We start from the raw sequence: 23,894 nt of genomic DNA on the forward strand, positions 1-23,894 counted from the left end.
AAAAAATGTACAATATCCGGTTAAAATAAGTTCATTTTAGTTAAATTTAGTTCAATTTGATAAAATTTAGTAGGTAAAAAGACAACATTAGAATATGAATAAGTTAGGTTCAATTCAATTTTGTTAATTTTAAATAAATTATGTTCAATTTTGATAATTCACATTTTGAAAGAAACAAATCTATGTGATTGGATTATTTTTTATAAGCGAAAAATATAATATAATTAATAGCACTTATAACAAGTTAAAAAAATAATCTCCTTCAGTCCTTCCTATATAGGCCAACACATAGCTAATTTATATTTCAAGTTATTTTTGTAAAATTAATAGGTCTAACAAGATTATTAGTAATATTTGAGATTGCCTAACATGGTAATTAGCCCAATACTTGTATTGTATAAGTGAAACACACATGACACGATCTTGTGACTTCCTAATTTTTGGTCATGAAGTGAGGTTTATGAGCAGATATTAGGGTTAGTGGTTAATTAGTTCAATGAATGAAGAATAATAATACATAACCCATAAAATATGGTCATCATCCAAGACATGCAAAAGTGCTGTTTCCTCAATCATCCTATTCTCACATGCAGTGAGGAAGCAAAAATTTTAAAGGTGATATTTATTTTTGAAATGTCTTTTAAAATAGGATTCTTTATTATATTAAAAGGTAAAAAATTTTCCTTTTTGAGAAAAATAATTCTATTGTAACATTATCTTACTTCAAATATAAAAAAATTCACAAACAAATCACTTAAAAAGTGTTGCTCAAAATCAATCTTGAATTGCACCATTTAATATTTACGGTTTCTTATTTCTGGAACCCTAGGCAGTCGGCTAACCAGATAGCTTAAGAACCGACTTTGCTCTTATATTGTCGATTGTAATTTACTCATTATTATTATTGACATTATTTAATTTTATTTTGAATTCATGTATGTTTGATATGTGTTAAAACAAGCGCCAATAATCTTAGTGATGACGTTCACTTTAAACATATAGTCGAACATGCTTTGTCTTGTACTTTAGAGAGGGTCGATAAAGATGTGTCGAATATGGGTGGTTTAAGGTTTGGAAGGGTTGATGAGAGTTGTTTGATCGAAGCAACAAGAAGAGGAACAAGCTGTGTGTGGCTCGACCAGCCGCTCGATCGAGTGAGGGCTCGCTCGACCGGTCGAGCGGAGGTGGCTCGGTCGAGCAACATGTCGAGCGAAGTATGCAGAACAGGTCAGTAGCTTCTCTGGAAGCTCGCTCGACCGAGTGAGGTAGTGGCTCGGGTCGAGCGGAAGATCAGAAGACTGCATTGGATTCTGTTTTGGTCAGAATGTTTGTGTAGTCATTGAATAGGTGCATTACTTGCTTGGTTTAATGTAATGTTTATTGTGATGTTTATTACTATGGTTAATTGTCATAGTTAATTAGGATGTTAATTGTGAGTTTATGGTGATTTATGAGGGAATACTAAGGGTGATGAATACCTTGCCTATAAATAGGATTCATCACCCATAGTAACATACACCACAAACACACATATTGTTGAGAGGGCTATTGCATTGTTAGAAACTTGAGAGTGTTTCTACTTTGCTCTAGTATTTGTGATCTTGAGAGTTTGTTCTCAAGATAAGGGAGTTTATTATACTTGTAATTGTTGAATTCATTATAATAAACTACATTTGAGGGGGAGGTATTCAAGATACCTCATAAACACTTGTGTTCATTTTTGCATTATATTTTCTTTTGTTTTTCTTTGTTGAACCTCTTTGAGGATTGCGCTTTCAATATGAATACATCAAGCGAGTCATTCATTTGTCAAGCGCACGTCATCTCACCTATGACCTAAAAGACGATTGGTATCACCAATTAATCTGAACTCAATTTAGTTGATGGAATTCGTATGTTTTAAGTATGATTTAAAGGAGAGGCTGACATAGGCGAGTATCCAATTCGTGATCAACTCCAATTTCTCTTTAATTGGAGTGTAAAAATGAGCTTCTAATTGTTAGGAATGACCTATAAAAGAGCGATTTAAGCACAGAAATTATACATCAATTATACACAAAACTTTTGAGCATTATAGTTTCATATTTTCCAAAGTTGAGTGAGGTGTTAAGTCACAATCTCACTTAGTGAGTACATATTATTATGAGGCAAAGTACGTTAACCTTGAAAAAGTGTCGGTTAGGGATTATGATCGTGGTCAAGGTCGGGTTAAAGTCAGATCTAGCTAGATCCAGACCCATTTATCTTTTATGCAACTAAATTTAGACCTAAATGGGTCCTATATGAAACTTAATCTAGTTGTTCATGTTTTACTATGTTGAAGAGTTTTAGATAGGTTTAGAATAGTTATTTAGATTGTATATAAATTTCACATGAGTCTAAATTAAATAATATAAGATAGGTTAAAAATGAATCTAACATTGATTGTGGATTAATTCATAGGTGGCTGAGTTTGGATTAATTTTGATCATATATGTTTTGGTGTTAATTTTTAAAGAAATTCATAGTACTCCAGATCCGAGCCCCTAAGAAATACATTGTCCTCCTTTATGAGATAATGTCAAAGTTTCTAATAACATAATCCTCCATCCGAGTAAGAGAGTTACATTTGACCTGAGAACCTTTTAGGTTAAACAAAACTTTTTTCTATATGACTTTCACAAAAGAGACAAAAAGCAAAATTACAATATTTTATGTGTGAGTGCTTGAATTGACCGGCCGAAGGAGAAATACTCCCTTTTATTCAAAATATGTGTTTTATGTTTTTTTAGCTAAGTCATCCTAAATGTTCTAATTTTATTTTTGGTTGTTAATTTTATTAATTTATTCTTAAAAAATTAACCTTATAACCTTTATCCATAGTCCCCACTTTACCCCTTCAAAATTTAAAAATACTACCCTTTCTCTCTTACCCATGTGGTTCAATTTGACTTTCTTAAAATTTATGCAAATTCAAATTGAACACATATGGTGAATAGGAGGGAATAATACGTTTAAGGCAAAATGTTAAAAAACTACCTAGTATATACCCCATTTTGCAAAAAATTACCTTAATTAAAAATTTTTGCAAAAAATTATCTTATATATTCAATTGTTTGCAAAACACTACCTTATAACGGATTGTGGCCTTTGACCGCTATCTTTAACCGTTGACCCGCATGTGACACGCACGTGATACTTTAATTGTATGACTTCTTCTTCATTTCAGTTCAGCCCATTCGAAAATCCTTTCAATCCCTACATTTCCAGCGACAACTCCATTGTTGTAGCTTCTCATTTCGCTCCCATCCACCTCGTAACTTCATCTCCTTGAAATTTCTAAGCAAATTCGGTATGTACTACTACTTAACTATGGTTTTGTACTTCATTTTTGTATTTTAGGTATAATTTAAAATTTATTTTGTTTTTCAAATTTGCTTCCTTTTGCGGTGATTTTTCTATTGAATTTGTTGTTTCATATCTTGTAATTTGTAAATTGATTGTTGTTGTATCTGAATAATGTATTAGGATTCTTAAAATTAGCTAAATCAATAAGATGAAGAAATTGACAATCCGTAAAAAAGCCAGTGATTCGAAAAAGAAGCAGTCTGAGTTGGCAACTGAGGTGGGTAATGTAAGGGTAAATGAGGTGGTGATTAAAAGTTCTGAGTTGGAAACAGTAAATGTAGATGCTGATGCTGATGAGGTTGAGGATAGTAATGATGATGATTATAGTTGTGGTGATGAAGATGAATATGAGGATGATTCTGATTTGTTTGCAGAAAATGTAGTTTATGGTCTTGATGATGTGTTTATAGGTGATGAGGAAATTAGGTTGATAGTAGATAAGGAGGTTGATGAAGAAAACAATAGAGACATATACTTTAATGATGATGAACCGCAGTCTGATGGTTATGATTTGGGTGCATTGAATGATGATGAGGAAGGTATATGCAGCTATCCTACATTCAATCCTGAGGTTGATTTCAAGGGTAAGATTAATTTGTCTTTAGGCCTTAAGTTTCCTTCGACATATGTGTTTAGAAAAGCACTAAGGTACCATGCTATTGAATGTGGTTACAATTATTATTACCTGCATAATGGTACAAATAGGATCAGTGTGTATTGCTACAATAGATGCGATTGCAAGAAATCGAAAGCTAGAATTGTGAACTATGTTTGTGGAAAGGAGAAGAAGTGTTATTTTAAGGTTCATGCTGTGAAGTTGAAAGATGAGGAGACACTTCAAATAAGGAGTTATTTTTCTAAGCACACTTGTGGTCACCAACACCAAAATAACAAAGTCACTGCTTTGTATTTAGCTGAGAAATACATAGATGATTGGAGGGACAATCCAACTTGGGAATTAAAGGCATTTAAGAAACAGGTTAATGAAGGTAAAGGAAAAGATGCCTGGAAGGCCTAACAAGTGGAAAAGAAAGAAGGAAGTTGATGAAGGTAAAGGAGGTAAGAAGGCTGTATATGCTGTTAAAGAATTCAAGCAACGGAGATGTGGTAATTGTGGTGACCTGGGTCACTACAAAAAAGGCTGCAAGAATCCACCAAAATCACCACCAACAAAGACCAAGTCAAAGGGTGGTAGGCCTAACATGGGATCTTCTTCTACTCAACAATCTACAACAAATAATGTGCCTAGCTCCAGTGGTCAACAACAAACGCAAAATGCTGCATCTACTTCAAGTGTAATGGATCAAAATAGTCAAGTATAGACTTGTAATAGCTGAACTGAGAGCAAACACACCAAACCAAATGTGTTTACAGCAACCACAGCAATTACATTTAAAGTTTGGGTGCTGCAAACACAACAACACACCAAAATCAAATGTGTTTACAGCAACCACAGCAATTACATTTTAAGTTTGGGTGCTGCAAACACAACATACACAGCAAGCACAACACAGCAAACACAACACACATTACATAAATACAAGAGTATTTACAGTACCTGCAAAGAAATTAAATGGAAAAAATAAAAGCTTAATTCATTCATTCATCATGATCAAGTTACAATACCCAAATCACTGTTACAATTATTCTTAAATAGGTCCTAAACTTCAATTACTAGCCTTGATTAATACAAGAAACACCAACAAAAAACAAAAGAAAAACCCTAATACAAAGCTTGTAATCTGATTTCTATGCTTCCTCTCATTCATCCATTTCTTCTTAATCCTTTTAATTTCTGAAATTGCTTGTTCCTTTTCATGTTCCAAGCAACAAATCCTTGATGTCAAAATCTTGATTTCGGTTGCCAATTGTCGCTTCTCCTCCACAAGCTTGTTAGTGACTTCTCTTTGCCAAACAACCATTTCAGGTTCATCAACCCATTTAAACTTTTTGCATCCCCTCCAATTTGTATCAGGATCATAAAAAACGCAAGTCTTAAACCTTCTTCTAGGATTTTCCTTGGTCCATGAAACCCTCCTTGCAAAGGGAACTCCACACCCACATTTTTCAGGTAACGAATTTTCGCTTGAAGAACAAGAAGACATAACTAATTAATTGGAAAAAAAAAGATGATCTTTGAATGAATTAGGGATTGGAATGCAGGGAGAAAGAAAGAAAGGCGAAATAAAGAAAGAAGTAAAGGCAAATTAGGGTTTATCGCTACAAACGGGAGGAAGAAAGAAAGGATTTTCGAAGCTGAACTGAAATGAAGAAGAATTAAATACAGTAATGCATCACGTGCGTGTCACATGCGGGTCAACGGTTAAAGATAGCGGTCAAAGGCCACAATCCGTTATAAGGTAGTGTTTTGCAAACAATTGTATTATATAAGGTAGTTTTTTGCAAAAAATTTTAATTAAGGTAGTTTTTGCAAAATGGGGTATATACTAGGTAGTTTTTTAACATTTTGCCTACTTTTAAAGTATTATCTAATATTCTAACAATCTCTTCAAGTATATCATTAAGAATTTAATTTTATTCCCTATATTGAGTCCATAAATGAAATTTCAATTACTCCTTTTGTTTCTTTTTGTTTGTTCACTTTACCTTCTGCATGTATTTTTTAGCAAATTTTAGGCCTTAATATTCCTAAGTACGCATCATAAAAAATTATAAAAAATTACATATAGAAAAACTATATAGTAAGACAAATCTAACAAGATCTTACATGAATATATTTTATCTTCAATATATACTTTAAAAATCTAATTTACCTCTACTTTTATCCTACTCTATACCTCATTAACTTTTATATCTACTATATAAATATTTACTTTACCCTTATTTTTAGTATAAAAGTTGTTTTCCTTTTTTTCATGTTCAATTTAGAATTAAAATGAAGTATTTAATCGTCTTTTATATATTGTGTCTACCTTTTCTTAATTCTTGTGCCCATACAAATGTAGCAACAAAAACAGAATAGAGAAAGTATAAGGTTAGGAATAAGAAAGTCCTAACTATAGTTTAGTCCAACAATAGCTTTAGTCCAATTCAAGTGACCTCTTAGAAATTGGAAACTTTAGTTATTTTTCAAATTTATAGGACCAATTATAATATTTATCCTTTTTATCATAAATATTTATTACTAATGTACCACAATTATCATTTCCAAAATAGTTTCCCAAGTATATTTAGTAATTGTCCAAAAATACCTTATGACACAATTATTTCCGTCTTCCAGTTGTCAGCAGACAATGTGGCAGTTCTATTAAATTAAAAATCCACGATGATGTGAAGCTATGAAAGAAAAGATAAATGCTCTCAAGCGTAATGTTACGTTCTCTCTAATGGTGAGGTTGAGCATCTTAAAGCACACCTCGTTGTTCATAGAAGTAGCAGACAAATGAAAGGTATTAAATTTTAGAAATTATTATGAAAGACGGTCTCGCTGAGAGAGGCATTAAATGTATGGGTTATATAGCCCAATTAATACAAATTAAAGAGAAAAAAAAAAGTGGGCTTCTTGTTTTGACGTGTCTCTTTGAAAAACAGTCTCTCACAAGAGTAGTTCATTAAATTTTACTTCCTCCTTTTTGAAATACTCGCTAAATTTCTATTATCGACATTATTCATCGTTCAAGCTTATTTTATATATTGCGACTAATATGTAAGAAAAAATATGATCATGTGAGATCTTGTTTGAATCATCTAAATCGCATACTTTTATAAAATTAACTTTTTATAAACTTTATATTTGTATAATTCAATATAAAAATTATCAAAATAAAATATTAGATTGTGTAAAAAATAAAATGTAGCAAATATAATGAAACGGAGGAAGCGATAAAATTTTTGCTAGTGTTGCTAAAATGAAAACTGATTGGTCTAGTTCTTACAGGCTACAACATGAGTGTTAAACCTTTTACATTGGATTTTTACAGCTTTTTTTTAGACTCAAAAATAAAAAGAAAACGTTAAAAAGACGCAAGTTTGGAACTGGTGGTTGGGACTTGGGTATATATAATGAAAAAGCCAAATTCCTTCTCCCATCTTAGAAAAATTATTGATCAAAAACATAACATGATTGTCAAAACTCGCAATAATAATAATTATAATTATAATAATAAATAAATAAATAAATAAAATTCAAGGGATGACCCAATCCAAATTGAGTCCAGAGGAGAGAAAAACCGAAGCAGTTGAAATCAAACAAGGGATTCCACAAATACCTATCGATCTCTTTGTGAACAAGAATCGAAAAAGTGTCCAATTTTCCGACGCTTTTCACAATCTTATCTACAAAGTAGCCGACGCTTCTTCGATTTCACATGGGCGTAGGTTGTTGGATGCTTCTGGAAATCCGCTGGTCTCCATATTCCGTTCTCAAGTTAGTTTCTCTTTCTCCTCATCCTTCAATTAGTAACGGGTTTTGTTCTGTTACTGTAATGGAGGTCGAAATTGTTGGTCCACTGAGTTTCTTGATTAAATCTGATGTGTTGGATAATCATATTGTGAAATTTTGTATGCAATATTATAAATTTTTTAATTGCTTTGCAATATTATAAAGTATGGTGATCATAGTTCAATTCCCAAGGTTTTACAACTTTTTATCAACTTTCCAGGTCTGAAAATGGGAGTTTATATCTTTTACTGCATTCTATTTTATGGATGAGTTATTATCTTTTATCTTTCTTTAAAGTCTAGACACAATTTTTATGAGCAAAATATTTTGAGTACGATAATGACGTTAAATATGAAGGTTTCTTTGAATTTCACACAATTTTTCTTATATCTCCTAGAATTATTATACTTCTAACAAGTATAAATTCCTACTTATTGGTATTTAATTAAGGAAATAAATTCTTAGAAAATTAGCAATTTTTATTGATTATTACTTCTTATGTTAAAGATAATTTAAATGTATTAATCAAAATGATGTATAAAGTGTAGGGAATGGCCAATATAAAAAATATAGCAAAATATCATAAAACATACTAAAATGGAATATTTAGTGAATCCCAAGAAACGGAGGGAGTAACTACAATATTTTGTTGTCTCAATTATATAATTTTTCCTACAATCTCTTTAATTTGCTATGATACGTATAAAAAGCATTCATTTTAATTTTCGTGTCATAAAAAATTCAAAGGATATTCTATATGGTTAGCATTAATTATGACAATAGCACTCTAACTTTAAGAAAATTAACATCACTAACATTATGGAGGTAAAAACGTTTATTTTTCGTTAAGTTTTGGCAAAATTCATAAATGCCCCTAATAAATCCCAAATTTTTTTCACAAAATAGCACTCGACTCTTGAAAAATTAACTACGATAACATTTCCGTTAAGTTTAATTTTCGTTAAATTGGGCTTTACATTTGGGATTTATTAGGAACATTTATGACTTTTATCAAAACTTATGACTTTTATTAGAGAAATTAAACGTTTTTACCTCCATTATACTGTAGTAAATTTTTCAAGAGTTGAGTGCTATTTTGTAGAAAAATTTTAAGAATTGTTACCACTCGCCTTTTACAATAGTTGGTACTTACTATATAAAATATCCCAAAATCTAATGGAACAAATGAAATTAATTGCTTTCAACAAATGTGCTACGTAGGCAGGGTTTGGAGGGGCATTAGAACAATAATAAAAAGATTTTATTCGACTAACGTTAGTAGCAAGCATCACTAACAAAATAAAAAATCTTAATGAGATATTTTGCTATCAATGATTGTAAATTTGTAATTCAAAACCAAAGAATTATAGATTTTTTACTACTTCATGTTGGGAATAGATAATTCATTGTAAACATTTTCTTTGTTTTAAAGAAATAGGTTCAAGTACAAATATTGTCAAAATGAAGGAAAGTACGTAAAAGTGGTAAAAAAATATATTTTATAAAGATGAGATGAAAAAGATAAGTTAAATGTATAAATAAAAACTAAAAAAAAGCGCATATCATAATTTGAAATAGAAATTGGACTACTCAATGGGATGTTCTATAAAAAAGAAAAATATGACAATTGTTTGGGACGGAGGGAGTAGGTATTTCAAGCTGAAGTTTAGTTTGCTAGGCTTACAACTCCTTTAAACACTAACTAATAAAGTAATAAGCCTTAGTCAGCTCCTGGTACCAAGTACCAACCATGCGTAATAATAAGCAGAACTGTTGCTAATTAGTCAATGGCTTTTTTATACAAAGGATGGGACTTGGAAAGGCTTCAAAGGAGATGGTTGTGGTGAACTGGTTTTCAAGATGGAGCAGACGCTGAATACATTCAATAAAATCGAGTTTAATGTGTTCTTTACCGGAGAGAATGGGGCAGACCTCATTTTTGCATTGAGAGGCTGTTGTTTCTGGAGAACTTGTACCATTTATCAGGATAAACACATTGTAGCTCAGGTACGGACCTATGGTACTTGTGCTAGCAGAATAAGTCGCTTATTTTTCTTACTTAAATATATGTTCTTACTTCTTAGATTATGACTTGAGTTTTCATTGGTTGTAGACAAATCTCATGTACAAGCTTGGTTTTAGGAAGCATTTCGTGGGAAGAAGCAGATTCAGAGTAACCATATTTCCTGGTTACACCGACTATACGCTTATTGCGTCGTTGATTTTAGTGTTCATGGAAGGACGAAAACATCGACATTTTTTGGATCATGAACATAAATCTCAAGATGATGAATGATATTTTTTTATGCTCCGGAAATTTGTCTAATTTTTTGCCCGTGATTGTAAGGTGCAGAATATTCCATTCATTACTGATTGTAACAAGCAAAAAAATTTCATTTATTTGAAAAACATTGCAATATATCCTGGAAAAATGATGCTTTGGTTCTTTGTATTTTCTAATTATCTCAATAGCTCGTTACTGGAAGAAACAGAATGACAAAAAAAAAAGCTACAGTGAAGTAAACAAACAAGAGCGGAATTACAGTGATCCATGGGATTCAAAACTGATCAACTAAAAAGCATATCTATCTATCACGAATCGCATAACATGCACTTAAGCGCCTACAAATTTGAGGGCAGTGAAGTTCTCCATCTTTCTTGAGCCCTCCTCTCCAAAAGAAAGGAGACATAATGAAGTTACTATAAAAGAAAACAGATTAAAATAAAAAGAATGACTAAACTGTTGCAAATCCATGGTGCTTATGAGAAACGAACAGGACATTATACCTGGAGCTCGCAATACAAAATTTGCAAGGTACAGCAATGTCAACTTGGATCTTTTGCAATGGCTGTACTGAGAATGGAAATATTGCATCATTCACCACATTTTGGGCGCTAAACATCTCATCTCCGTTCCATTTCCATTTGAAAGATAATATATTTTCTTCCACTTCTCCTCTGTGAATACTTCTCTGCGGATAAGCCTTTGCCTGTATTTGCACATATGTTAAATTTGGAATTGTGAGCCAATCAGCCAATATGGTATCCACAATCAAGTATGACAAAAACTTGTGAACCAAAATAATAGCAACCAGCACACACATTGCAACCAGAAAAAACAAATACATTGGAAATACAGATTAGCTTAGCACTACTAGGTAATGTCCTAATATATCCATGAATCAATATTGCTTGACACATTTAAATTTAGCTACAAATGGCAGAACCAATACGTGAACCACAATGTCCTAATATATCCATGAATCAATAGTGCTTGACCTAAACACCAAAATCAAGCAATCAAGTCCATGGCCAAAAACAAATGTCAATCCAAAGCAATTATACCACAATTTTTCTTTCGCCTGTTTCTACACACATCACTTCCCGTATTTACATTTGTAGAAAGGGATCAAACTACGGTTAAAAAAAGAGAAGATGCAGAATTTAAGAATAACCCCATATATAATAACCATAATCTCTAGATTAGCTAGATGATTGATTACAGAACGATCATCGAAGTTCAGAGTATAGCATTAAGATGAAGACATACCTAAGGTAATAATGGCAAACAGCAGCAGATTCATCCAAGGTGTATCGAGGGAAATTGATACGAGCATCATCTGGTACTCCAGGCAAGTCTTTACGCAGCTTCCCGACTGCGGTCGAATGTGAGAAAGCCCCGACCATCATGTCATCATGCGTCATAAGCCTGAATGCCTTTACCTGCACAAGAGAGATTTTCATTGATTAACATTAACACGAAGACAAACTTCTCATAATGCAATTTTACATGATTCAGGGTGAAAGTCGTGAGAATATCAGTTAGCAACTTCATGCACCCACCTAGGTTACATGCACCCAAACCCACATATAAGGAAAATTGAGAGTTCTTACTGTGGCAATGTCTTTGGCATGAATTGGTTTGGAAGAGCGGGGTGTAACAACCTCCTCGAATGCACTAAATGTAAACCAGTTGTTGTACTGCAAAAGCCAGAAAAATAAGCTAAATTAATTACCTTAAGATGAACTTCCAATATGTAAGCAAATTGCAAATCAATCAAAACGTCGCATAGAATACAGAAATAGCTCGCTAATGCACAAATATCTTACTTGGTCGATTGCAAGAAGCACAGGAACATCTTTCACCAGCGATAACTCCTGCCGCAAACGGACTAGTACTCCAACAGCAGCATGGGTCTGCTTAGCTCCTGTCTGGATAAGATCAAATAAAGTTGAACCCTCCGGCATTGCTATGGAATCTGCTCCTTTCATAAATCCCACACCAGCACCTTCTCCCAATGGAATAGGATCAGATATTTGACAAGGGAGTTGTTGCAAGCAGCTTTCATTAAACTTGACGAAGTCCTGTGAGAAAGGCAGAGGAATAAATCTAGTAAATGTTAATCTTACTAGAAAAATAAATTTCAACAACATAGAAGCATCTTAATCATATATATCCACTGCAATTTCTTTATAGAATTTCTTTTATAAAATTTATTAGATCATCAAAACTTGCCTTCAGAATATTTTCAGCCTGAACAGGGGTATCCCAAAGACCAGTTTGTGGGTTTTTATAGAAAAATCCTCCATGCGTCCAATCACGACCTTTAGGGGCATAAAATACCAGCCAACCTTCGTCACGAGCCCAGTGAGCAAGCATTGCAAGCGCAATACTCTTGCCACAACTACGAGGACCATCCAAGACAATCTGCTTTCTAACTTTTGGTGCTGAAAGTATCAACAAAAACAGTAAATTTCCAGCCATTAAAAAATAACAAGCCAACTATATATTAGCAGGATAAAATTCGTTTGCTCCAACATCGTACTCACACACATATCAGTATATCATAGTGCATGGGTATGGATTTTGATCAACTTTAATGTCACCACTAACATTACAAGAAAGATCCTTTGCATCCTAATAATTTTAGTTTCGGACATGAAAGAAAATGAGATCGTTCCGTTACATAACAGCGGTTTATAATAGATTTTGAGCTTATCAAACAACAAAACCCCGTTATGTAACAAGTTGGAGTAATAATCATTATAAGTTGTCATTCTACATTTTAGCCTTCATTATGTTTCTTTAAAAGGGTATTAGGTTCTAAAAGGTAATATAAGCTTTCATTTAAATATATATGTTCTAGAAAACCTATTTTATTGCAATTAAATGGATACACTTCAAACTAAAAATTCACATGGCAATATCCACGAAACCAGTTGTAACAACGCGAGGTGCCCCATCCGCAACATTGTGACGACATCTGCGAATTTTTTCTATGGTTGAGGAGGTGCTCATTCCAAGTTCCAACCCCAGGAAGAGACTTAATGGAACTACTATAGCTTCAAGGGAATTTTGGGTCGGCTAACTAAATGTCCATGATTGAAACCGAAGACCAAGCCTATGCTAGCACCGCTAAACTATCTTATTAGCGAGAAACTTGGCCTTAGGTATATATATAATATATTCCCTTTCTTCTGGCACTAAATTTTCATTTGCTTTTTTACACTCAATTCAATGCACCAAACCAACCTTAAATACCTCTAATCAAGCATAATAAAAAGTTAAAAAAAGTTGATATTACAAAATTTACATCGACAAATCAACCAAATCTCATTTGACTGTGTTTTAACATGTAAAGTAAGAAAAAAGTATAAATTAAAATTGATTGGTTAATAGCTCCCAATACAGATACATCGATTTAGGCATCAAACTCTCGAATAAATACGAACCTTTATAAGTTATATGACTAATGAGTATGGGAAATTTGGCAAATAGTTGATATTTGGTAGTTGATAGCTGATATGAACAACCAATTTATCTAACTGATTTTACTAGCAGATTATTTTAAAGTTTTTGATAAATTTTAGTTGATAGCCAAAAGCTGATTAATGTTAAAAGACATAATAAATATATTAAATAAGTAGCTTCCTGCTTCCCACTAAAGTAATGTGGTTGTCAAACTCAACCTCAAAATCATCCCCACTTAAGAGAATTGGACTATCGCCTCCTCATCTTCTACGCACCACTATTTCCTCTTTATTGTGGAGGTCCTTCTAGGGTGGTTTTCCTGACCCCAGAAGGACCTCAGGCGCCCCCTAGCTAGTTAACATGTAGTTTGTAGTTGTCACCCATCCGTTAGAACAACTCATAACACCTCCAAGAATCAGAACACCACCTCACAATAACTACTACTTTAATCATTTTTCCCACTGTCTCTGCAAAACTGAGACAACCTCACAGTTGAGGGCAAGTTTACATCATCGATCCTGAGTTGATGACACATAGTATTAGTTCCAAGTAAAATAGCTAAAAGTGGAAGGAAAGATATCGCTTCATATTATTTTCTAACAAAATAATAAAACAAAAGGTGGATTTTTAAAAATAATTAAAAATGATATATAGCATTTCACAGCTATACCCAATTTTTTCTATCAAATACATGCGTAATTAAATGGCTAATAACTATTTTCGACTCTTCGTACTTCAAGGAACATCTTATAGACAGAATCAACAAGACCTGTTAATGTCAATAAATCCATAGCTGCATGACAATCCAAGAAAATTTGTTTTCCAATTTGTGGTGCTGAATATACAAGTGCTCATTTCCTATGAAAGTTCAAGTTAGCTAAGTTACTATATGCAAACAAACTAATACGTTAATGAATTGCTTGCTGTATTTTCCCATCATTTCCACAAAATAGCTCTAGATCTTCAAGAGAAGTGGTTCATTAAAAAGCAATCAGAAGTATATAGAAAGTTGACCTGGAAAAATCCATTATTCTAGCCAGGACCATGATACAATATGAAGTCATCGGCACAATATGAACTTTCTAGAGACACATGTTTATGCATATAACTACTTTAAATTCCTCTTTTGCTTTTGAAAATAAGTACACTGTAAAATGCATCTTTAAGCTTCATGAAGCAAAATGCATCAACAACCTTCAACGTCTCATTCACATAAAATGAGCAACAATTTGAAAATGATGGTGTGCTAAATAAACAAAAAGTCTTTCATATTAGCGCTCGTTTGGCTTGAGGAAAATGGCAGCTAGAAACAGATTAAAGCAAGTGAAACCATTACTTAATAATTGGTATGCTGAAATTAAGAAGTGTTACCGTTAATTGCAATCAATCATTACCCCCTATTGTTACAGCTCTTCATTTGGCAGTAACAAATACAGTTTGTTTTATATCTTCTAAATTTGTGTGAAACTCTAATAAAGCTCCTTCCTGCTAATTGATTCTCAACAGTCAATGAATGCTATTGGAAAGATATTACCACGAAAGTTTTATTTTTGTTTTTGCTGTTTTATTTTAAAGTTCAGTGTTTACCTAATAATGATTATGCCAAAAACAAGTAATAACTTTTAAGGCTTATCATTACCCTGTCCTTTTCTTAACCATTTCCATTTTGTCTCCTACTCATATCACATAGCAAACACGCCCTTAGTGTTATCTAATTCATAGATAATATTAACTCCCCTATGAATGGCGCATTGAAATAAGCAAAACTTAGGCCATTGTAGGCAAACTTTGAGGAAGCTTTAGTGGAGTTTAAATCCATACAATGAATTAGGTAGTAAGCTAGATAACACTGTTCCATACTTCCTATATACCACTCATTCTGATATGGAAAGGATTTACAAAACAAATCTAAGGCAAGTTCAGTACACTTGATTCGTCCCATTATATGCACATTTCACATTGCACTAAGAAAAAAATAAATTGAAGTAAAACAAAAAAAAAGAGCATAGGGTTTAGGGTTTATAATTTTAGAAAAGATCACATTTACCAGAAGAAGACCAAGTTGGAGGATCGACAATTCGCCGAAAATTATCACGAAGATCCAAAAAACTTTGTCGAATCAGCAAAGCACATCGTTTCGTATCCTCAAACTCCTTCAACATTCCACTCGGTAATCCCTCCGGCAACACCGCATTCAACTCCTCCTTACTAAAATTAAATTCACTTCCAAATTTCAATAACATTGCTAAGAAATATACAATTACAATCAAAACAAGTTCTAATTCCGAAATTCAACAAAAATGATTCATAAAAATTCAGAATCAAAAAAGTTTCAAAAAAACTAAAACCTGAATTTCATATAGGAGCAAGTATCTTTATGAGAGAGATTAGAGAGTTTAGTAGTTGAGGTAAATATGGGTTTGCCATTTAAACCAATATCAAGAGATTTATCCTTTTCATCTTCGGCTAACAACTTCAATCGAAGTTGTTCTCCGACCGCATAAGCATCCAAATCAGCTGATGAACCTGCAGTGACGTCATCGACTACGTCAAAAGGTTTTTTCTTCGATTTTGTGAGAGATGATTTCGAGTGTTTCCCAGAGAAGAACCGTGAGAAGGATGAAGCGTGGTTTGATACTGAAGCGACGATCGGAATGAGATTGGATAGCTGATGGTGGCGCGTGGTTGTTGACGCGGTGGTAAGGAAGCGCCGCCACATTTGGACGTCGGAGATGTTTGCTGAAGAGCGTCGGAGAAATGGTGTCGCTGAACGAGGAGGGAGCAGTGGAGACTGCAAATTGCAGTGATTGAGGTTTGGTTTTTGGGATAATAGTTGAATTGGGCCTTGTTGCTACCGCGGATCTTATTAGGCCAATGCATTGGGCCGAGGGCCCATTACGGACCCTAGTCCTGCCCTTAATTTGTTATTACAATATGTCTTGTATGAAACCGTCTTACGGTAAGACAATCTCAAAACAAAAAGCTTATAAACTAAAAGTTTGTATTATTGGGCTATTTAACCTAAAAATAAGACATGTCTCACGATGAGACCGTCTCATACAAGAATTTATGTATTCATGAAGGTTTTGAAAGGATTGGGCGGAATAAGAGTTCTATTTAAATAGAAAACTTGAACAAAAGAAGCTTTCTCTTAAAAAAACTTCCCCAAACAAAGCCACAAAAATCTTATATCCCAAACTAATCATGTAGCTAAAATATTGTCTTAGACAGCGTTTTTAGGCTCCATTGGGCTGCTGTTGATTTTAGAGTTTGACCTAAAAACGCTACCCTTGTCAGTGTTTTTAATTTTTTTTCTCGAGCTTAATTCCTATATCTTAACCATGCCATTGACAAGGAAAATATTGGTTAGGACAACGTTATTCTATCTTATGTTTATTTTTGCTTTACAACACCTTATAAATGCGTATATGGGGCAAAATCAAATCTAAGTACCAATTTTAGTCAATTTTTAATTCCAACACCCAACCTATAACAATTTAAATAACATTAGATAAAATAATATATACAATTGTTCTTGAACCCCAAAAGTTACACAATATAAATAACATTACATATATAAAGTTATACAAAGTTATATACATAGTCCAAGAATCAGTAGTGCGTGTATCGTCCTCATAAATAGTATCTAAACTAGGATAAACTACAAGGGTACACTCACCATTTGATTGTTCTTGAACCCTAAAGTTAGTAGGATGAACAAGAGATACATAAGAACAGTCGTCCTAAGAGGGTCTAGGAGTCATCGGATGTACACTAAGTGTATATGGCGATTGATGTCCTCAAAGCATCTACTTGTGTGGATGAACCAGGAACATTGTCCTACGATAATGGTTGAAGCATATGCTCATATCCAAGGCTCACCATCACACTTCCGATATCTTGAGCACTTCATTTGATTGTTCATACCATACATGTCGTTATGAGTGCATGTAGTCACGAATGTGCAACATTTGTTGCGTCTATAAAAACCAAATCCAATTAAAAATTAGGTTAACATTAAATATTAATTATATAAAACTAAAATAAATGACTCACCATGACATGTAATGGCACATCAAATGGAGTGTAATTCAGAGGGAGTGGTCGCTCTAGTTAACATCCTTGGCTGTTGAATTGTTTGGTGATACCATGTTAGCAAATGAGATAGTCATCGTAGTAATTCATCGGCTAATCAATCATGTCCCCTTAAGCTACGTAATCTTCACGTTCATCCCACCCCTTGATGTATCCCTGGTGATATGCAGCCCAGTTCACCGCGACCTTCCCCCTACGATCCACCTCGTGCAACATGTGATGATCTTCGGGTGAGTCAAGCCTCGTCTGGCGCAAACCGTAGTAACGCATGACCTGTTTAGGGTAGTGGAACTCAATCACGTCAATGAATATCACAGGCGTTCGTACACGCCACTCATCTTCCTTACCCTTATATGTGGGACACAGACTCCATATCATTTACGACATAAAACAATGATTAGTTGATTAGTGAGAAACGTAATAAATTGTTGTGAACTGAAAACAAATCAAAGTACCTATACATTGGCCATGTGATTGAGTTAATCGCGTAAGGCATGTACACCTCGTGAGGTGTGAGGATGCATCGATAGAGGCATGAGCAATCTCGATCCATACGGCTCGTCCTTTGTGGGATCCACCGGCTCAACATGGAGGAAAATAAGTTTCCCGACATCTCCCATGTGTCGTCGAGTTGGGACAGCAGGAGCGCAAAAAGTAATATGCTCCCACATCAAGTTATATAATACAAGTAAATATAATTAAAATTGCGTAATAACGTCATTATTATGTAAATATAAATAAGTTTTTTTCAAGCTTAGTTTTTGAGTTTCTTTTAAGCTTATTTTGTTCAATCATACTATTTAATAATTTTGCTACTTAATGAAAAATGGCAGTCTAACTACCAAAGCATGCTAGGGACGATAATTACTAAACCCTGGAGGTCTCGAAGGAGGAATAAAATCGAGTCGAGCATTCCTACCGGTCCTTTGAACAATGGGCTTGACCATAATAACTTACTAGACGATTATGTTAGTTATACCCTACTTGTAGATTTCAAGGTAAAAAAAAATCACAATTAGACTCATACCTAAAAGAGATAGAACGTTGAATGTTAACTAGGCTTCCGCGTCTGATAGGTGACATATCTCTCCATCATCTGAATAATACTTGGCGTGCCACTTCATGTGACTATTATTAGTCGCAAAACATACAACCGTTGTAACATCTGATCAAGAGAAAAGTAATAAAACTGTTTTCTATCATTGTTGTCTCTTATCTACCTCATTGAACAATATTATTATATTTTTTTAATTAGACTGAATTAAATGTTCTAAACTACTTTGATGGTCCAACAAATAACAAACTATAGTAATAATAATTTATTTGTTTAGGTAGAATTGTCTTTTTCTGTAAAATAAAAAGCTTCATCAGCTTCAAGAGAAGAAAACAATCTCTTATTAGATTAATAAGGATCTACACTTTAATTAGCTATCTAATATACCAACAAAATTAATAGCAAAGAATCTTCAATGGAATACACCAAAATTATATACAAAAAGATTTTATAGAAGTATGTATATATATATTGGGTAGTATACTTGACAGTATGTAGCATCTAACCAGATTTGAAGGTTATCTTCTTGTTGATAAAAGAAGATTCATACAATCTTCCATGAACAAAAATAATAATGTTGTGTTTTTTTATACTTGCAATTTGCAATCAGCATGGATCTTATAAATAGATCTGACCTTAAATACTCTCAAAGGGTACTAATTAATTTAAGAGCTCAAGTAGTCCTTAGTATATTTAGGTCATTGAAGAAGATTTGATTCATTTTCACAAGAAATATTTCATCAGAAGAAGTTTCAATATTGATTTAATAATAACCAGATAATACCCGTGCGATACACAGTTTTATTAAATTTTTCAGTATATTTGTATCATTTAAGAAATTAAAATTTTAAGAGATAAATTTTATATTATAGTTATATCTCATTTCACTTTGAATAGTTGTATACATTACATACATTGTATAATTTGTATCATTCTTTGCATTGTACGTGCAGATGATTGTGAAAATTAAGTCTAGGACAAATAAATCAAACAAAAGAGAAAAAAATTGATTATATACATTTAATATAATTACAGTTATACCCTTATTTGTTTCTTTTATGTAAAAGGGTAAATTTTTCGTACATAAAGTATACAATACAAAATTATGAGTATTTTTAATAAAAAAAAATAACATACGACCTATTTATGCTAACAAAATAAAATATTACATCATTCTTATAAAGTGTTACAACTATTAATAACACACTTCAAAATCAAATTTTAATATAAAAACATGTAAAATTATTTTATAAAAGTATAAACAAAAAAAATATAGTGTTTGTCATAAACCTAAAAAACATTAGTGACTTGCATAAATATAGTCACAAACTAAAGTATATTAGAATAAAACATTGCATTTAAATAACCAATAGTATAAATAAAAAGATCCTAATAAAAGTATATTACTCCTCTTTTAACCATCTCAAAATATCCAATGCACTAATTAAATAATACTCATTTAATAAATAAAATTAATAAGATTTTATAAATAAAATAAATACATTGTTTTCTAATACATTAAATGATGTGACTTAAAAAGTATAAAATCAATCAATATAAATAATAATATAGTCATAGTTAGAAAGTAATAAAGTCAAAGATATGAATATTAGTCATAATAACAATGACATCATCATTAAGTTTTAAAGGGAAAACTTTTGTTGAGGTTGTGACATGTAAGCAATATTAATTAGTGATGATGTCAGCAATGTTTTGTTTTAGTTTTAGTTATAGATTATAGATAATAATAACAATAATAATAATAATAATAATAATAATAATAATAATAATAATAATAATAATTAATAAGTAATAATAATACATGTAAAACTTCGGCTTTTTTTTGCATTTTATAAAAATAACTTTGCTATAATAATAATAATAATAATAATAATAATAATAATAATAATAATAATAATACATTTCACACAAAGTTTATATGCTGAGCAATTGTAAAACCATGTAAAGAAATTAAACCATAATAACTGACCAAACATTTAAGTTAATAATTAATTCAACTTATTTTTATATTCTATTGTAAGTGGAACATAATATTGAATCTATTTATCTTACATACATCATCATTATCTAGTGTATGCCGCAAAATATTATGATGATGATCATGATGTAAGATAGGAAGATGGATGGATTTAATATTATGTTCAGCTATCTTACTATCTTACATAATAATAAAAGTTTTAGAAAATAACAAATATTACTCCAATCTTTTAAGAGCGTTGATAAAAGGAATTATTTTAATAAAAAATAATTAATTACAAGTGAGTTGATTTTTGGTTTAAAATTGGAGGTAAATTAGAAAAAGTATTTTATACAATTTATTATGCAATTCTCTTTACCTTACTTTAAATATAATATGTTTAATTGAATGTCATATATTTGGTAAATACTTTTAATTAACGTAAGTAATTATTTTTTTGGTTCAAAATAGTCATGTATTTAATTTGGTTACAATAATACATATTTTCATCGTCTTTTGAAAATTATAATTTTATATATTTCATAATAACAAATTTATGCATTGCACGAATTTCTATACTGATATATACTAAAACCATTACTTTCATTGTCACGTGTAACAAGCACATCAAAAAATATTTCTCCATTAAGACTAAATTAAGCATTAACAATATATGTCAAGAGATATTATAGACACTTACAACAAAAATTCAATAAATTATCACCACATAATAATTTTTCCAGCCAACAGTCATTAGTATAAAACAAATAAGAATTCAAAAAATAATTAACAAAATTTGCTTCCAATAAGAAGCGAATAATAATGATACACTAATGATATTTCGTGCATTTACCTGAGAAGTTAACCAAGTGACATACTATTCTATAACGAGTGTATTATAAAAGAATTAAGCAAAACTTTTGTGAATAATTTAACCTTTTAATTTTTTTAAAATAAATATCTACTATTAATTAACTATAAATAACAAAATTTTAAGGTATGTTTTCCACCGGCATTATTAAGTTTTTTAACAACATATAATTATAGGTAATTCACTCAAAAAAGGAAAATTAAAATAAAATGTAAAACAATAAAATAAAATAAAATAATTAAAAAAAAAACAAAACCTAAACTTGAATCGTCTATGAGAAAGTTCTTTATGGCAACCTTAAAAGTCATTTTTACCTGACAATTACAATAAAATGCAATCACTGTGAAATACTTTCTCCGTTTTTTATATTCTTCTCGTTTACTTTATGCATAGTTTTCAAGGTAAGTTTTAAAACTTAATATTGCTAAATACGCACCATAATAAATTATAAAAAATATAATAAAAAAGTATACATTAAAACGAGTCTAACGAGATCTCACATAAATACATTTTATCATCTATATATGTCTAAAAAATCTTAAACAAATTTCTCTCTCAACAATAAAATATTCTAAACAGAAAGAACATTAAGAAACGAAAGGAATACTTACTATAATTAAATTGGTATATGCTAAAATAGTGTAAACCAAATTTATACATATGATTTTCTTACCATCATCAATACAGTGAGCTAAGTCAAACATATGGTTGAATTAGCGGAGTGAACGTACGTAGGTGGGAGCATAACTGTAAACTATTATAGCTCTTAAAATAAAAGATATCATGAATCATGAGGTTTAATTTAATAATCAAATTTAATTAGAATTTAGAAGTAATATAATAATTGGGATTATTTCATGACGACATTTGGAGAAATAGAGATAGTCAGTCAAAACTGTCAAAGAAAAGCTCGTAGATCAGGTAGAATAAAAAGTCAACGTCCATGCAAATTGCAATGACAGCCAAATTGGTTTATGATTAGTGATTAAGTAGACTACTATACTAATACTGGCTATACAGTATACAGTTGTACACAGCACTAACTAGCTAGGAGTGAGCAAGTGGTAGTAGGCTTATATGATTCTAATTAAGGTATTATTTATGCCCTATTAATTATAGGAAAATTGTAAAAAAAAATAAACCAATCTTTGTTTGATTAGATGAAAATAAACTCAACTATTATTTATTTATAATTTTTGAGTAAATTTTTATACCTAATAGATTGATCTATTTAAATAAACTCAACCATGAAAATTTTTATAAATAATAGGTCGGTATAGTTTTAGCAAATATACCTAATAGATTGATCTATTTAAAAATAAATAATATGTGGGTTTATTTTTAGCGAATCAAGTAAATGTTGGTTTATTATTAAGAATTTACCTTTAATTATAAGCTTTATTATATACTCCTACTTAATACTCCCTCTTATTCTCTTCAAATGTCCCATTTGGTTTTTCGCCACTATTCATCAATCATTTTTATTATGTACTTTATTTTTAATCTATAAGTTAAAACATTGTCAAGTGGGATCTTATTTGATTCGTATAAATATAAATGTTATTAATATCAACTTTTTGTAATTTTTACTCAAGCAGAATTAGAAATATTTAAGATTGAAAACGTGCATTAGTAAATGTGTCAAAATCAAATGGAAAATCTAAAGTGAATTAGAAGGAGTACTTAATATCAAATCTAGTAAAGAACATAATTAATTAATACTCTAAAGCTTAAGATATATAATTTGATGGATAATAATAAAATAAAGGAGAAATTGTCAATAATAAATCAACTTTTATTACTTGGTGCGCTGAAAATAAATTCACTTATAGTTTATTTTTAACTAAGCAATCTTATTTGTATATTTGCTAAAAATAAACTCGCCTATTATTTATAATCATCTTCAAAACAGCTTCTTTGTGATTAAATCTTAATATAATTTTGATTTAAACACCATTCAAAATACTTAATACATAGACGATATACATGTAATAATTCGTAGGATCCGACCCATAATGTTTAGTGGTCATATTTTTTTATAGAACCATAAAAAAACATTTGCAGTTTCATTGATACATAGGCAACATATACTTAGTAATTTTGATTTGAACACATTTCAAAGTCAAAATTCAAACCTCAAACAATTGTGCAATATAGAGATAGTTGAATATTTCTTTGCCAATTCGTTGTTCAAAACGAGTAGGGCAGTCATGGAAAATTTGTTTCACATATGTCATCCATACAAATGTCTCGACAGTGGAAAAGTCAAACTATATAATGATTACATTTTCATTAACACTTGGTGAAAGGACGATCTAAACGTAGAAAGATTTGCTAATAACCTTGAATTTTCAA

The 23,894-nt window shown here is 31.4% G+C and overlaps 2 protein-coding genes across 2 annotated transcripts; one reads left to right on the forward strand and one right to left on the reverse strand.

Annotated features, from left to right (window-relative positions):
* The first annotated feature begins 7,229 nt into the window (after positions 1–7,229).
* Positions 7,230–10,249, forward strand: LOC130812817 (protein LURP-one-related 7). The gene is made up of 3 exons (XM_057678429.1): positions 7,230–7,774; positions 9,596–9,796; positions 9,903–10,249. Exons 1-3 carry the CDS (start codon positions 7,541–7,543, stop codon positions 10,083–10,085), a joined length of 618 nt encoding a protein of 205 aa, XP_057534412.1. The 5' UTR covers positions 7,230–7,540; the 3' UTR covers positions 10,086–10,249.
* A 320-nt stretch (positions 10,250–10,569) lies between these two features.
* Positions 10,570–16,360, reverse strand: LOC130812816 (uncharacterized). Its single transcript, XM_057678428.1, has 7 exons — positions 15,890–16,360; positions 15,589–15,749; positions 12,306–12,517; positions 11,900–12,154; positions 11,684–11,770; positions 11,340–11,512; positions 10,570–10,779 (listed from the first exon to the last, which is right to left on the reverse strand). Exons 1-7 carry the CDS (start codon positions 16,258–16,260, stop codon positions 10,668–10,670), a joined length of 1,371 nt encoding a protein of 456 aa, XP_057534411.1. The 5' UTR covers positions 16,261–16,360; the 3' UTR covers positions 10,570–10,667.
* Positions 16,361–23,894: the final 7,534 nt, after the last annotated feature.

The sequence above is a fragment of the Amaranthus tricolor genome, chromosome 5 (assembly GCF_026212465.1).
Source record: "Amaranthus tricolor cultivar Red isolate AtriRed21 chromosome 5, ASM2621246v1, whole genome shotgun sequence".
In the NCBI taxonomy this organism is placed as follows: domain Eukaryota; kingdom Viridiplantae; phylum Streptophyta; class Magnoliopsida; order Caryophyllales; family Amaranthaceae; genus Amaranthus; species Amaranthus tricolor.